The 16,075-nt window shown below is 38.3% G+C and overlaps 1 protein-coding gene across 7 annotated transcripts in view; it reads left to right on the top strand.

Annotated features, from left to right (window-relative positions):
• Positions 1-16,075, top strand: part of fli1 (Fli-1 proto-oncogene, ETS transcription factor) — a 34,841-nt gene that overhangs the window by 414 nt on the left and 18,352 nt on the right. For 2 of the 7 annotated variants that reach the window (XM_077722031.1, XM_077722030.1), the window contains exon 2: positions 11,067-11,159. In XM_077722031.1, the coding sequence (XP_077578157.1) occupies positions 11,121-11,159 (39 nt within the window). In that variant the 5' untranslated portion in view covers positions 11,067-11,120. Of the gene's footprint in view, positions 1-123; positions 198-9,769; positions 9,932-11,066; positions 11,160-14,601; positions 14,816-15,010; positions 15,155-16,075 lie in introns of those variants that run through there. The other 5 variants (XM_077722032.1, XM_077722033.1, XM_077722034.1 and 2 more) reach the window with 5 other exon arrangements.

Here is a 16,075-nt window from a genome sequence, read left to right as displayed (position 1 = left end):
TTGTCAAATCGGAGACCAAAGTGATGTACTACTGCACTCTAAATTCGCATATTATTGAGTTAATTTGTCGATGATTGTATCCGGTATTATTAGATAACATGATGATTTGCAGTGTAGAATGCAAGATGGCTGACTGAAATGGCCAGGTGGTGGATATTTTTTGGGTGTGAAATGAGAATATAAGTCATGCTTTAAAGGTATCAATCTACATTTTATTTCATTGATGACACATTGCTTCTTTTGCTTTGGATGTTTTGCAGTTTGTCCTAATTTGTTTGCATGCCATGTCTTAGTTTCTTTTCGTCCTAAAACCTTTTGTGTCATGTAATCAAAGTTAACATTGTGTCCCAAAATGCAATGCTTGCATGTTTGGATACTAAGGGTTCTCTTAAGACTCGAAGTGCACAGTTAGAGCGTCCATTTTGAAAGGAATTTAAAGGTGCTTGCATATTTGGTGCACATTGAGTTTGGTGTATTCAGGACAATGGCAATGCAAAATAATTTATTTTAAATATACCTGTTTTTTCTGGTACACCAAAAACACTAAGAAAGACATAATATAACATGTGTCAGTGGTGGGCACAAGTATAAATAAAGCCCCAAAGAGTTTAAAAATAATATATTTACTATTGCTGTCACGATATTTATGGTACATGAAATAGGTATCATATCATCCTCCACGTGAAACCTGCTGACCCGTGCAGCACATAAATGTTGACCATTCTTCTGCGAAATGAGAAGTTTGCTTCAGCACATCCTGCAGCCGCCTGCTTAGCCTCGATAGTGGCATCAGATAATAGACAAGGTTTATCTCACCATTTGCTTATTTTTCACTTTATTAGTTTATTTATTTACTAGGCTTAAAGAGATCAGATATCAACCCGATCACAGCTCTCTTTTTCTCCTTCTGAACACTTGTGAACCATCTGAAACACCTTGTGCCTCCATGATAATTCTGTGACCTCCGGTTCAGCATTTGTTTGAATTAGAAAGTACACGCTTCAAACCTCCTGACAGTCTCTACTTTTAAACAGTAAATCTTCAGCTGCAGGAATGAGGAGATGAGTGTGTCTGGAAGTGTATGGCTAAAATCAGGGGGAGGGAGTCAAGTCCATGGTGAAGAATAGCAGGTGTTCTGGCTGCTTTTTCTGAAACTTTCTTTGTCTTTGTAGACCTTTTGGGGGGACGCAAATTGACAAGACCTGCAGGAAAATGATTTATTGGCATGTGGCAAGAGGTGCACACTGCAATGCTTAGACAAATGTGATTACAGGAAAGGATGAATGTGGTTTCTGCCATCTTTGACTTGTGACATTTTCCTATAAACAGAAAGTAAAAGCCTGGCTATCAACGGTTAACTTGAACAATGGGAGTATTCAGTAAATCAGTAATCTACCAAAGTGAACGTTATACCATACAACATGAGGTGTATTTATGTTATCAGTTTTTCATTTGATTTAGGAATGGAAAGTGACTGGATTAAGACCTGACAAAATGGAAATTAGGACTTGTTCCTTAATATATGAAGGAGCAAGATACCAAGCCCCCATTCTCTGTTGAATCCTGTGACGTGTATGTCTATTCCTTTCGCCCATGGGAATGTGATTAAATTTCCCTGAAGGGGGGTGCAAAGAAATAATCTACAATGAGACATTGCAGTCTGAAAAACCCAACAGTCTTTACACTTTTAGTTTAGAAGTTATGTTAGTAAGAAATATGCCCACAAGTTTTAGAACAAATCCACTCTCTCTATTTATATAATCATACATATATATCATGACAGTTTGGAAATTAAAATGATTGCTACAGCACTCTTTAATGACCATAGCAGTCAATCTCATAGTATTGTTTTTATTGTTCCACTGAGTTTTTCCAAGTATTCCCTTGTTGTCATTGTGTCTGACTTCTATCATCCCAAATCTCATTCTCATTTCATCAGTGTGTCGTGAGCAGATCCAGATGGTCAGCTCTTTCTCTTTTCTAATTTTCTCATTTTGGATCTTCTAAAGATAGCACTGACAGGTGATATTAACTAGCTTTTATTAACATTGTCCTGCTTGCAGCAGAATTTTAGAAGCAGGAGTGATGTAGAGAAAGAGTGGTCCGCCTACAACTTTTCATAGGGGATCGCCACTGTCTTTGTAGCCTGTCCACATGTGTTCCCCCCTTAGAAACTGCCCTGCAGATGTTGTTGCTGTATGCTGACTACAAAGAATGAAGGCCTTTATGAGCTGACATTCTATTTTGGGCTTCAGTGTTCCCAAGCTGTGGAGATCTGTAAGAGAAGTATGGACCTAATCTTTCTGCCATTGAAAACGCTTTTATTTCTTGCCTGTGATATTTTTAGATGAAAGCCCACTATTAATACATAAAGTGAGGATATATTGTCTTGTCAGTATCAATGTACCATCCCTCTACTAGGTTAAAGAGTTGAAAAAAATTCCACATTGCTCTTGGCACCAATTGAAAAAGCGAGAAAATATGTATGGTAAGTCGATTCATTTAAAAGGGCATGGCCTTACCCAGAGAAAAGCATAACTGTTACACTGTGAGGAGGCTGAAGTCTTAATGGCAATATTAGTTCTTGATATTATCTTTAATTAAAGCACCAATCCCCCAGCCAAGTTGTCCAAACACTTCTAAATAGGCTGAGTAAATCAGACAAACATCCTCAATATTCGATGGGTGCCCAGTGTTCACTAGAGCCTCCAGATGGTTTTCCTTTCTCAAGCCTTTCACAGGCATTAAATACCACGGACAGACATACTCTGTTGCACCCGACATCTCCATCCAAATCAGAGATTGCCACAGTTAAATTTGTATAAAGATGTGAATTTCCAAGCAATTCAGAGTTACTTAATCTGCCACAGTTTGGTTTTGACCACATGCAAGCATTGTTCAATTTTTAGACAATGGATGAGGTAACTTGGTAAAATATGGAAGTAAACTCATTGTTTTAAGTGATGAGACACATGAAAAACTTGTAGTCACAGTCTTGACTCATTTTGCAAAATACCCCCTGAAGTTGTAGTTGGATATTCCCACCAGATACTGACATTGTAGGTCAAGTGCATTTCATATTGATGGGAATGGGATTGTATGAAACTTGGTGTAAGCTGTTGTTCCAAGTTTATGTAAAGGGGAGTGGCAATACAATTTTTTTAGGGCTGTTCTCACAAGATGCAAGAAAAATCAAACTAGATGCAGCAGATAAGACTGTTGAATTGTGAGTATTTTGTACATGACCCTGACAAGGATAACTAGTGTGGACAATAAATAAAATAATTTATTACAAAGACATTTTGAGGTGGCACCTTTGCCTGGTGCTAAGCCTTTCTGCCGTCCCCCCATAGTCATCACCTTCCAAACCCAATACACCCCACCCAGTGGCTAACTCAACCACAGTAACCACCCTTCCATTGGTGTCTTACTTCGCTATATTCGTCTTCATTTGAGTCCCAGAAGGGGATGCTTATCATGTAATTAACAGAGTAAGCTCTTGAAGGTGATGCACATACTCATTAAAGGACGAAGGAGAGGAAGGAGAGAGTTGCTTGCTTAAACTGAATTTGCCAAAGTAACTTGCCTAAATAATGATAACTGTAACAATCAGCCGGAATTTAATATTTTAAAATGATGCAGTCACCATTTCCCTCTTGACCTGTTACATACAGTGTAAGCACTACTACATCCCCATAGTGTTGACAATGATAACAACATCAACCCAAGAGTGGGCCTGTCGACTTTGTACAATGGAACTAGCTGGTGATGAGCTTGTAGCTCCACAGGATGACTTATCAGTGTGATGAGATGGGACAGGAGCTCCATGTCTGTGGATAGTTAGCACTTGGAGCCTGTTTTGTGTCCTGGGTCCTTTATGGGCCCATTTGTATACTGTACCATATGTATCCAATGGCACTAACAAAGAGTAGTATGCGTAATACTAGAAAAACTGAAAGTATTAAAAAATCCACACAATTCTGAAAGTATAGATAAGGAACATGCTACTGAATGACAGTTTTCATAAGGTTACCCACCAAAATGATGTGGTATAAAAGCTTTGTGCAAGCCACAGTGATGAGTCTCAATACTACTACGTACAAACACACCCACTTTAGTATATCACGGCTGTCTGGCAAATAGGTGTGTCTTTGTTTGGCTCCCTATGTCATGTTCCCATTTCCAACCACCGGCCGCCTCCACTCATCCACACCTCACTCAGCCCCTTTTGCACTCCCACACTTCTCTCTGTACCAAAAGCTATTTATAGAGCACACTTGGCTGAAAGATGTCAGGTCTGTACAGAGAGGAAAGAAGCTTTTTTTTTCCCTCAAGGAAACAGTCTGTTTCTGGTTTTGACCCCATATTATTTCATTTCCTACTCGGAAGCCCAGTTTCTTTGACCTTTTCTTTGCACTTTCCCTAATACCTTACTCCCTTCTGTGTATCTATACCCATGTGGTCTGGATCTGAAAGTCATATTAGTCCATGAATCCTTCAGAAAACTCATATTTATGTGAATGAACAAAAAAGGTGAATGTTTCTAAAAAAATAGTTATACATTTAAGAGATTTCGACAAAAACAACAAATACTGCAAATGTATGCACGGAAGCACCCTATAATACGGTGTCTTATGTATGAAAATGAACCTGTGCATTATAATTCAATGCACTTAATATTCAGAAAAATATGCTGCATTTGTACTTTTATAAAGAAAATAATAGTCATGAAGTTATTGGAACAAATACAAAACTATCAAAGTTGTTTGATTATATATCTTGAACCCAGTTAACTTTAGAACAAGGTGCTCTATTTCCCTGCCTTCAGTTGGGATGGAAAATACTTTAATTTTGCCTTCATCAAATTTTGCTCATGTTTTGCATATTTTATTTAACTCAATGGGGAAAAAAGTCCTGACTACACGACTTTAAAAAAATGTTGTGAAATGCTAACTAGGTTATCTTTTGAAAGTAGAGCAATATACAAGATATGGTACGATGGATGTCAAAAAAATCTTTGTGACTGAAACGAGGACCGCAGCCTGCCTGCATGGCTTAACTGTGCCCTCTATCTGTGGTTTTCAGAAATACATATTGTTAGTCCAAGAGCATTGCACTGGAATGAGTGTTGATCCAAGTCTTGTGCACTAAGAATGAAAAAAATGTTGAAAAAAAAGTACAATGTCTCATAAGAGACTGCGATTGGCACCGACCGATTCAGGGTTGTCCACCACCTTGTGCCCAAAGTCAGCTGGGATATGCTCCAGCACCCCCTGCGACCCTTGTGCGGGTCAGAAAATGTGGCTCAGAAATTGAATGAATGACATAGAGATAGCAATCACGTAAATTGCCAACTACTGACTTGGCATTTCAAATAGACCCCCGCCCAAACATACACACACACCATGTGTTAACACTTTACTCTCAATGCAAGCATGATGACAACGTGGGTCTGCCCCATTTTAAGAGCTTTGGAATGCTGTGGTTTCTCTCACATTTGGGTATGTAGTGCCCTGACTCGCACATAAGAATTTCCCTAAAAGTGACTCATTCCTTTCTTATTTAAGGCATCTAGATGTACTTTATAAAACCCTGTGAGTGTGTTAACCATATTAGTCCAGAAATGATCCAGTCATGTTTGGTACCCATTGGACAAGGCAATAGATGCTGGTCCTCCTTGTGGGATTTTTTTTCCAGATCATTTTGTAAGTAATTCTCCAGAAAGATTTATTGTAATACAGAATAAATATCTTACCAGCACATGCACTATTGGTGGCATACTATTTTCAAACTAAGAGAGACAAGAAATGTTGAAACTTGTAAGGCATTTATTATTCCCCAGTTGTTCTTAAAAATATCTTTATTCAAAAGATACCACCTGCTTATTTATTGACAATATGGTTGGTAATCTTCAGCATGTCTCCCTAACACTTAAAAATCTGAGTTAGAATCTTAGCTACTAGATTTATATCAGTAGAAAATGATATATATGAATGAAATTGCTGAAATGTCTTTGTGGCTGTTGAATTCCCCCTGTTATTCTATGAATAAAAAGGGGACACTGAAGTCTTCAATGAGTTTGCCTCTGGCTTAAACCACAGAGCCCTCCAGTGGATTTAGCTGGTATTACGCCTTCCCATGAATAGGATACGTGGGCAGTCTCGTTTATTAGATCCAGATTTTATCGTCTCAAGGCACAGATGAATGATTTTTGTAGTCTGCCGAGCAGCCCACGTCGAGTTCAGCCTGTCACACATGTCTGGGAGGGGGTTGCGGAGGTGGAAAGGGAGATGCGGGCCTCAAAGTAAATGCTTTTGAAAATGTGGGGATGGGGGTTAAAAACCCAAAACCTGAGAGCTGGGCTCAAGTCTGCGTCCTTCCAAGGAACAGCACATTTCTTATTGAGGCAGCCCTGGCCAGATCCAAATGGGAGGTGACAGCATTTTTCATTCCACCCAATGTTTTTCTTTGAAATGCTGCTGAATGACTTGCAGTCACTACATTTATAATTTGGTGGAATGAATGAGAATTACTTAATAGCACATGACCAATCACTTTGGGTTGGCTTAAGTTATGTGTTCATAAATCAATGGAATTATTTGGGAATTGTCATAAAATGAGAAGGGGTAATGGCAGTTGAGTGGTTAAAACGACCTGCTCACAATACTGAAATCGATGCTTAGTGGGTTCTGACCTTCTTATGTGGAGTTTGCATGTTCTCCCCATCCATGCGTGGGTTTTCTCCGTGTACACCAGTTGTGCCCTGTGATTGGCTGAGAGCCATCAATTCAAGGGGTTCCTTGCCTACTGGCCACAGTTGGTTGTGATACAGTCCAGCAATGGTTGTTATGCAATTTAATCACATTTTTAAATAGAGGAAATGATTAATCTGTAATGCATTTAATATCTTGATACTTTTGATGTACTACTAAAAGGACAAAAGAACACGTTGAGATGTACTACAGTTAAAAACAATTGAAATGAGCATAGGGAATATGTCATCTGAATTTTTAATCGACAAATGGATTAAAGTTGCCACATTAATTAACATCAAACCATCATAAATATTATATTTGTTGGAAGAGACATTTTCTGTACTCTTGGGATCCCATCATGTCCCCAACAAATCCCACAAGTTTTCTGCCAGTGGCCCTTTTTTTTAAAGTTAAACTGATAAGTGTAGTAAGCTAACAAAATCACTAGTCTTCCATGAAAAGATCTGACACACAGAAGCAAGGCCCAGCCTTTTCTGGTGCCACAAGGCCATTTGCTCTCTCCCAGAGGAGAAAAAAGAGGGTTGGGACAGCATGGATGCCCATCGCTCCTACATCTATGCTAGTCCTTTAAACTAAATAAATAATGCATTACAGTTCAGGGTGAGGTGCTTTATTTACTCCAAGCGATGGAATTTGAAGATATCTGCGTGAGTTGTCCAAATCATCTCAAAATTCGTTTTTGGGTGGAGTACATAGAGAAACACTTTGGAAATGTTACCATGCGAGGGGAAAATGCAATGGAAAAAAAGCATAATGCAAGGTTATTTAGCAATATTTACTCTGGATGCAATAACACCTCACATCCACGTCAATGTGCGAAAAGAAATAGAACAACCTCAGATGCTACCAGACATAATGGATGAACCAGACATCAGAGGAATGTGCAAATATTGTTCTTTTCTTTTTTACAAGAAGCAGGGTTACCATGCTCGGAAAGAGCAAACCAAACTTGAAATAATCACAGCCTGTGATTTGAACAAGCTCATTATTAATTACCTTTCATCATTATTTAAATACCGGTTTAAAGCAGGTCACTTAAGGGCCTAATTACCTAGAGTGTAATTTGGGGATAATTTAGTTTATGGTCATTTGGGATAAATGTTTGGCAACAATCAGCGTAGTGCTTCCTACACCCATTCAAAAACAATGTGGTGTGGTGTAAAGGTTCACTCGCCTGCTGTAGAATGCCTTTTGCTTGAAGTCAGCTGGCATAGGCACCAGCAACCTATGCAACCTTTACGAGGATGAACGTTATGGAAGATGAATGAATGAATATACATTATTTTTTCTCTCTCCTTGAAAGAATTTGGTATTTTCTGTTCAGGCGTGTTAGAAAACCTGTGATATAATATCCTGCGGAAGGCAACACAGCAGGATCATGAATGCCATTTTTCACTAAAACGGATGTTGGGGTTTCCACCCATTGTTCGACTCTGAGAACAACAACATTATTTACACTGTTGTTCCTAATCAACGAGTTAGGAAACACTGCAACAAACATCAAGTGATGAATTGAAACCTTTATAGCAGATGACCTCTCTCTTTGGAAAAAAAATGCTCTCAATGGAAGAAAGCATTGATTTCATTTTTATTTGAATGTATTTTTATTTGAAGTTTGCATTTTTTCCTAGCTGAGTTGAATCTAGAAAGTGGGAACGACATATTGAATTTCAAAGACATCCTGTGTAGTTTTAGGCCCAGTGATAAAATCACAAATGAATACACACCCCAGTACAACAAAAAGTCACAAGTGAGACGCCTGTTTCCCGGCGATCGCCCGCCATGTAATAGCGACCTTGACGGGCCAATAAAAGGCCATGCATGAGTAGACAACCTTGCGTGGATTGCCACCGACACCCTTTTAATAGGATGCTTTGCCTGGAAGATACAGACATTGTGAAGGAAATGAAGTTAGTGAGCTGAGTGGTTGGGGGTTACGAAGTTTTAGTGCATTTCGATGGTGTGCGTGTGTGTGTGTGTGTGTGTGTGTGTTTTGGGGGTCATATGAGCAGGAAACGAGCAAAAGAGGACTGCTGATAAACTTATGTCAATTTCGTTGGAATCTTTTGGCAAATGTCACCGAGGGGACAGACCGATGTGAATATTTTGCATTCACCCCATAAGCTTTTAGTTTCGTGTTTGCCACATAAAAACTGGCAAATTTCCGCTTATCCTCAGAGGGTGTGCTGGAGTCTATCCCAGGTGGGTTTCACATTGAATCAGTAGCCAGCCAATCGCAGGGCTCAAGGAGACTGAAAATAATTGATGCTTACACCTGATGCATATGTTAAACAAGAAAATGTTTCTCATTCTATTTCAGTTTAGGGTGAGGTCTTAGTCATGCAAGTTTTTTGGATGCAATCATCAGCAGTTTATTTAGAATGAATGTTTTCAAATATATATAAAAAAACTTTATAGGAGAGTGTACACAGTTAGTCCCTTCTGTACCTAAGAATGAACCGGACTTTATATTGCAACGTGGTAACAAAATAAACAGGCATTTGTTTAGGCATGTGGAAAGTTTATATATTTCACCTATTGGCTTCTTGATTGGATGATGGCATTCACAAGCATGTTACCAGCTGTCCATTTTTCTATTTTTTTAATTGTTGTTGAAAAATAAATGGCTAAAAAATAACTTAAATTATCATTATGATAATGACAAAGCATGATGAAATATAATTTGAAGTACAACCTACACTAATAATAACATTTATTTGCATTCTAAATCATTGTCAAGTTCCAAAACACAATATAAAGTAAAATAAGGTTGTGGGCACATTTGAATGAGCTGTTGTTTGTACACTTAGTATAAAATCATGTTTATGAAGTCAGTCGAGTGTGTTCAATTGTGCTTGCGCGCGAGAGTTTGTGTGTGCGTGTCCATTCATTTCACGCTCGAGTGGTCTCACGGTGTAGAGAAGGGGAGGTTTTTCTCTCTCCTCATTGGCCGCAGCACTCTTTCTCATCTTGGAAACATTTCCATTCATACAAACGTTGCTCCACTCCCTGAACAAAATAACTCTCCAAGAAAAAACAAACGGACTACTTCTCGTGGACAGGACATAATTATTTAAAAGTGTGTAAACGAGGTGGAGCAGCAGGAGAAGGAAGGAGGAGTGACACCTCCCTCACCGGTTTGCAAATAAGAACAGGTGAGTCGACCTGATTTTATGGTGTAAACCATGCATGTGCAAACTATTTTTAGTGCAATGTAAATGGTGACGTTTTTCATACCGGATCATTTTGCACCTTGATGAATTTGATGGGATGTGAAGCAATGCGTTTTTTGGCTGAGACTCATGATTGATAACAGCAAAAAGTATGATGCTTAAAATGTAACACTAGAGGAGTCTTCAGCCCACGGGCCCACGAGGCTGTCTCAGAGGAAGGTTCACGCCGTTATTCACCAGAGCTGCCCTGCCTAATTGGGTGCAGATGCCCGGCTCCATTGCGCCTTTTTCACCGCGCAGAAATTGGATGCATTCGACTGGGGGTGGAGGTGGATGACTTTACGAGTCTCCCCAAAAAAAAAAAAAAAATTAAACGGGCTGGTAACCTCATGTCATCGGCAATGTATGATCAGTCAGAACGTCTGAACTGCAAGCAACAGACAAAAAATAATAAATACATGAATACAAAATTGCAAAAGTCACTTAAAAACCACAGAGTAAATGAACAAATGTATCCTAAATTTTATATATGCACCAAATGTTATATTGTGAGTAAAAGGATGCATTCTTCTTTTAATAGGTGACTCATCAGAGGTGAAATTAGGGTGCAAAAGCAGTAAAATGCCAGTGCACTAACCATAATAATATAATAACCCATATTTGTACTGTTAATTTAATTTTTAATATCGAAATGTTTATCCAAGAAATCCAATCATTTGTCCACAAAGTCAACCAATCTTTAATTGTCATTACTACACGTAATAAAATACATCCCAGTGACAGTGCAATGTATTATTGTAACAGTTTCAAAAAAAGGACACGAACACACCGTCCTCCACGTGCCCTTTCACCCCCAGACTTTGTAAGCTGCACTTATTAAAGTGAAAAGTGTTTCAATATGTGGTAAGCTTCAGGGTTGGAGGGGGAAGGGGGTTGGGATGCATGATGGGGCGCCAGGTCCTAACCCCCACCAGGCTGTCTTCCTCCAGAAGCCACCAAATAATTCATTCTCGTTGATGACATTTAAAAAATATATATATCCTCCAAAACACCTGAATCACATAGCACAACAAATATAAATGAATGTCTTAAATGTCTTTTATCTTTTTAACTTTAGGTCCCACTGATTGGTAGCAGCAAAGTTGAGAGTTTCCATTCGTCAGACACCGTCATGTTCCAAACTGTCCCTGACACATCGTCCTATGTCAAGGTAAGACACCACTGCTGGTCAGGTGGGCACATTAGTTGTTTTGTGCAATCACATTAAAACTACGATAAAAGATAACGTTTTAAAATATTTTTGGGTGAAGATTTGTATATATATCTATCCATTTCCCATATTAGAATAGTCACTTTGAAGTAAATTAGTCGAGAGGATAAAATGGTTACAGTTTTGCTGAATATATGTGGTTTTTATCATATAAAATTAATAGTAATAATAGCTACCCTGGTTCAAGTATAGAACTGAATGCATGCAGATTGAAATTGCACTGCAGCCAGTTAAAACAATAACCACATGCATTCATGAAAAACAAAGGAAAACTGTAGTGCGTTTGCTCTATCCAACGAAAACATTAGATTCACAATAAGGTCCCTTTTCATGCTGCCAAGGTTAAAGATGACTTTGCACGATTCTTGGTTTGTTTAAAAAGAAATGAAAAAAGGTAGGAATGTTTGGTGAGAAAATATGCCTTTTAGAATGTGCCTTTTCTTCTCCTTGCAAAGGATGGAGACTTTTTTTGTTTTGTTTTATCATAAACGTTAATGGATTCCATAGTGAATCTGCTTTACTGGAAAAAATGGAAACGACTTGTTGCAGGCTGAATTCCAAGTTCATATTTGTTGAATGCTCATGGCAAGATATTGTTGAGAATGTGCCAGAATTATAAGACATCTGCCCCCCTTGTTTCCCTCTCCCTTCAAAAAGACTCCACGGTCCAAGCATTTGGTTTTGTTTGGTTAAGGCCAGGCGAGACTGGAACTCTCCAATAAAAATAAATCTCAAATTAATTAAGGCCCGGAGCGAGAAGGGCAGACAGTTCGTGCACATATGTGCTGTAGACACCACGTTTTTGGGGCCAATGGTATTTGGACTTGCACACTTGCAGACAGCACAGCTCCGTTGTTACTGTTCTTTGTCTAATGAATGTCATCAACATTCTCACAGCCAGGAAGAATAAATACTGATGATGTTCAGCCTTACATGAAAACAATCTGTTTGGGGTTGTATTATTTTTTATTTATTTTTATGAGTGATGATTAATGATACAGCATATTGTTTTATTTATATTTGCTCCTTTATTTTGTCAGTAAGTATAGGAAGAGGTAAATTCAGCAGTAATGATGGCACATTTAACAGTATATGTCTCATCAAATTATTGTAAATATATATATTCGATTTACGTGATTAGGTTATTAAGATTGTTTTGATTTGTTAACTTTTAATTGAATTTTTTTACATGTTTTATATAAAATGTATGAAAGATAAAAGTTTCATGTTGAAATACACATTTAAAATAACAACAAAATATAATATTTGTGCATGATAGTTAAATCGTTTATACTTATTTAATTTACCATTAATGGCTGTTCAAAATGTGTGAAAGGATTTTTATAATCATTCATTTTAATCTGTTTCTTCAAGATTATTATGTGCCCTTATAACTTTTAAAAAGTCAGAGGTATTGCATCAACAATTTACGCTTGTTATTTCGATTCAAAGCTAAAATTGTATACATAAAAAAAGTCACAGAGCAACTACTTATTTGGTGTTTGTGGTCAGGAGCAATAATAAAAACAAACGTTAGGGATCAATTGACTATGACGTCTGAAAGAGATGTAGGAGCAAGTCCTTTTTGGGTCCAAGTGCCCCCACCTAATCCACAACTTGTATCCACTGGAAGGCCCCTTGCATGCAGTACCATGTATTTCGTGCATGGCTTGTGTGTGGTGGCGTGGTGTGTGTGAGTGTGTGTTTGAGTGTGTGTGTGGGTGTGTGTGCAGAGGAAGAAATGTCTGTTGGCTGTCTCCTTGCAACATCGAGCCAGATGTTCTGTGGTTGACTGAGTAAACCAACTTGCATCTGTTTATTGGCCTTCCAAAATGTTTGTTACCACTGTTTTCATGATGGTCTTGAGATTGGGCCCGGGACCCCAGCCACTACAGTAAGGTTCATGTTAAAATTCAAATAGGAAATCAATTTCCATTAAGATGTTAACTTGTCTGATTTGTAAATCCATTTTTGTTCTACTATGGTCGATTTTAAATTGTACACATAATCCAAAATTGGAGTCAAACCTGAAGCAGCTGCAAACACATTTTATCATGATTATTATTTGTGACGAATACATGAAGGTGAAGAATATTTGATTTCATTTAATCATTAGGTAAATAGAAATAAATGTATTTAGCTTATTTGTTTTAAACATTTATCATTATTACTTTAAAATCATGCTTTTAATTATTTACTGCAGATTTGCTGTCAGATAGCCATCTTGCAAATTACTTTTGACCAAAAAGTTTTTAAATTATCTACACATTTGTTTATACATATTTACATCTTATTATCAGGTGTTATCAATGATACCTCCTTCATGAGATAACCTAAATATTAGATGGCTCACTTCATGTTTTTTAGCAGATTCTTTTGTTGCAGCTCATACATTATACGGAACATTAAAAACAACCAATGCTATTGATATTCCTCAATTGTATTTTAATCAAATTTGAAATGATTTATAATTATGAACACCTTTTTTGTGGGGGAAAAATGGATTTAAGATGACTAAAACAAGGAGGTGGTATATCTAACTGGTCAGTGAAGAGTTAAACAAGGTGTCTCCCTTAATTATACAAGTTGGAGTTGGCCTCAGGCAGGAGAAGCCTTGACCCTTAGCAGGATCCAGATGTGGCGGTCCCAAGGGTGGGGCCCTCAGCCCCGCCAGACCCCCAAGAGGGGAGCAGACAGAGCTGCTCTACTGCCAGTAGCGCAACTTTGAGCTTGCTAGAATATCCCTAATCATTGAATAGTAAGTATATTGTAGAAATATGTTATTGATAAATATTCAAATCAATGCACCGGTGATAATTTGTTGTTTCCCGTAGTGGCTCACACGTTTTGAGCAGTTTTTGCTGCTCAAGTGGGATGGTGAATGCAGGGAAATTTATGGCTTCTCTGAAAAGTCTTCACCTTGACATACTAGCTTGTAGGGCAAAGAAATATTGCAACAGACACTCTGATTTGTCATCTAAAGATTTACAGCTGCAGTCACTTCTTTATCATCTTCACATTTTACTTTAAAATATAAACTTAGCCATATGTGAGTGGTCAACAATCATGTGTGACAATCATACATTTGTAACTGAGGTTCATTATTTTCTAATATAAGAATTAGTCTCCCCATCTCATTGTACACTCACGGCTTTGTCTCGTTCGTTAAAAAAAAAAGGAAAAACTAAGAATGTTCCACACAGCAGGTTACTATCCTGTAAATATTTCCCAGGTTTAAAAAAAAAAAAAAAAAAACATAACTGAGTGAACACTCAATTGTTTTGCCAGCTTATCTCCTCGGGACAGTATCCTGCTTTTTTTTTTTCCTTTTTTTTTTTTTTGAAGGCAGGGCTTTTGGGTGACACACAGCTTCCTTCTCTCACCCTTGCTTCGCAACAACAGCAGCAGCAAGCAAGCAAGCAAGGAGCGTCAGTGACTTCACTTCCCAAATTTAGGAGGGAAAAAAGAAGGAAAAAAGTGTCTAACTCTACGCCACACATACCGGGACCGGTGCCGGATTTAATTCAGGAGCGTGTCATGTTTGGGATACCGTCAGAGTCCACTAAAAAGTTCGCAAAATGGACGGAACTATTAAGGTAAGGGTGGTGTGTGGAGCTGGATGTAGGAGATTGTGGGGGACCGCTTTTTTTCCTCCCAAAGTTGCGCCTCCTATTTTTGTGTGTGCGTGAGCTGAGACTTCTCCACTGTGGACCATTTTCTTCTGTGGTTGCCCTCAAACCAAGCCGGTTCGTCTACTGTTTTTTTTCCTTTATTTTTTAAAGAAAAATCTGAGTTCTGTGAGGATGTGTCGAAGTTTACTTCGCATGTTGGATTTCTGAGGAGCGAGCGCGCACATTACGCACATCAGGAGCGCTTCTTCTCCCCTCCTGCAAACACACTTTTTGTTGTTGTTGAAAAGTTGTGTTTTCATGTAGGTAATATGACTTTTCACCTATTCTTAGCGTGTTATTTAGTTTAACCGGCGGATGTAATGTGCGTGGGTTTTGCACGCTGGAGAAGAGCTGCGCAAAAACTGGCAAATTCGGGTGATTCTTTCAAATTGAGTTTGTGGGATTATGAATAATCGCATAGTTTGTTGATTTTGAAGATTATAACGAATGTAACGTCTTTATTTGGCGAATGATCTGCTGATCGTTGTTCGAGGAAATGTGTTATTTGGCAAGTTAACAACTTGCAACACTTTAAAACCACATTTCAGTGTTTTTTGTGTGTGCAAGGGTTACACAACTAATGATACAGTATGGAATATTAATATATTAGCCAATACCTAGATTAATGGGTTACAACGACAAGTCAAAAAAGTGTGGCAGTATTTTAGACCATCTAAGTATGAGGTCAAATGAAAATAGCTTTATTATAAATCCCGAGAATCTCAAACATTATTTCAAAGCTATTATAAGCATAACCTCATTGGAGAGTGGTATTTGGTTAAATTGGTAGTCATCAAAAGTGCTGGGCTGAATTAACATTGGCTACTGCACGCCCTCCTCCTCTTCCCTTCCAGACAGTCACATTCCAGATGGCTGGGGATGCTTCCAGATGTTTGAATGGCATGTCCCACTCTTGGCTCATTTCCTCACAAGTGTCAGTTCCCAAAAATGCACACAAATTGACCTCATCTTTTTTCAAAGTTATGTCGTGTTTTGGGGGGACATTTTGCCAAGCGGTTTTGTGGCGGTTGGGTGTGGTGTGTATGAGTTTGTATGTGTCAGTGTTAGTGACATACAAAAAGTTTTGTATTTATGATTACTTTGGCATTTTAGACTGGGGGTGGACGGGTGCAAGGTCCATTGATATGTGTGACATAAAAAAAAAAACAAGAATGAAAAATCGAT

This window comes from Stigmatopora nigra, chromosome 8 (assembly GCF_051989575.1).
Source record: "Stigmatopora nigra isolate UIUO_SnigA chromosome 8, RoL_Snig_1.1, whole genome shotgun sequence".
Taxonomy (NCBI): domain Eukaryota; kingdom Metazoa; phylum Chordata; class Actinopteri; order Syngnathiformes; family Syngnathidae; genus Stigmatopora; species Stigmatopora nigra.
This window is presented reverse-complemented; position numbering and strand designations above follow the sequence as displayed.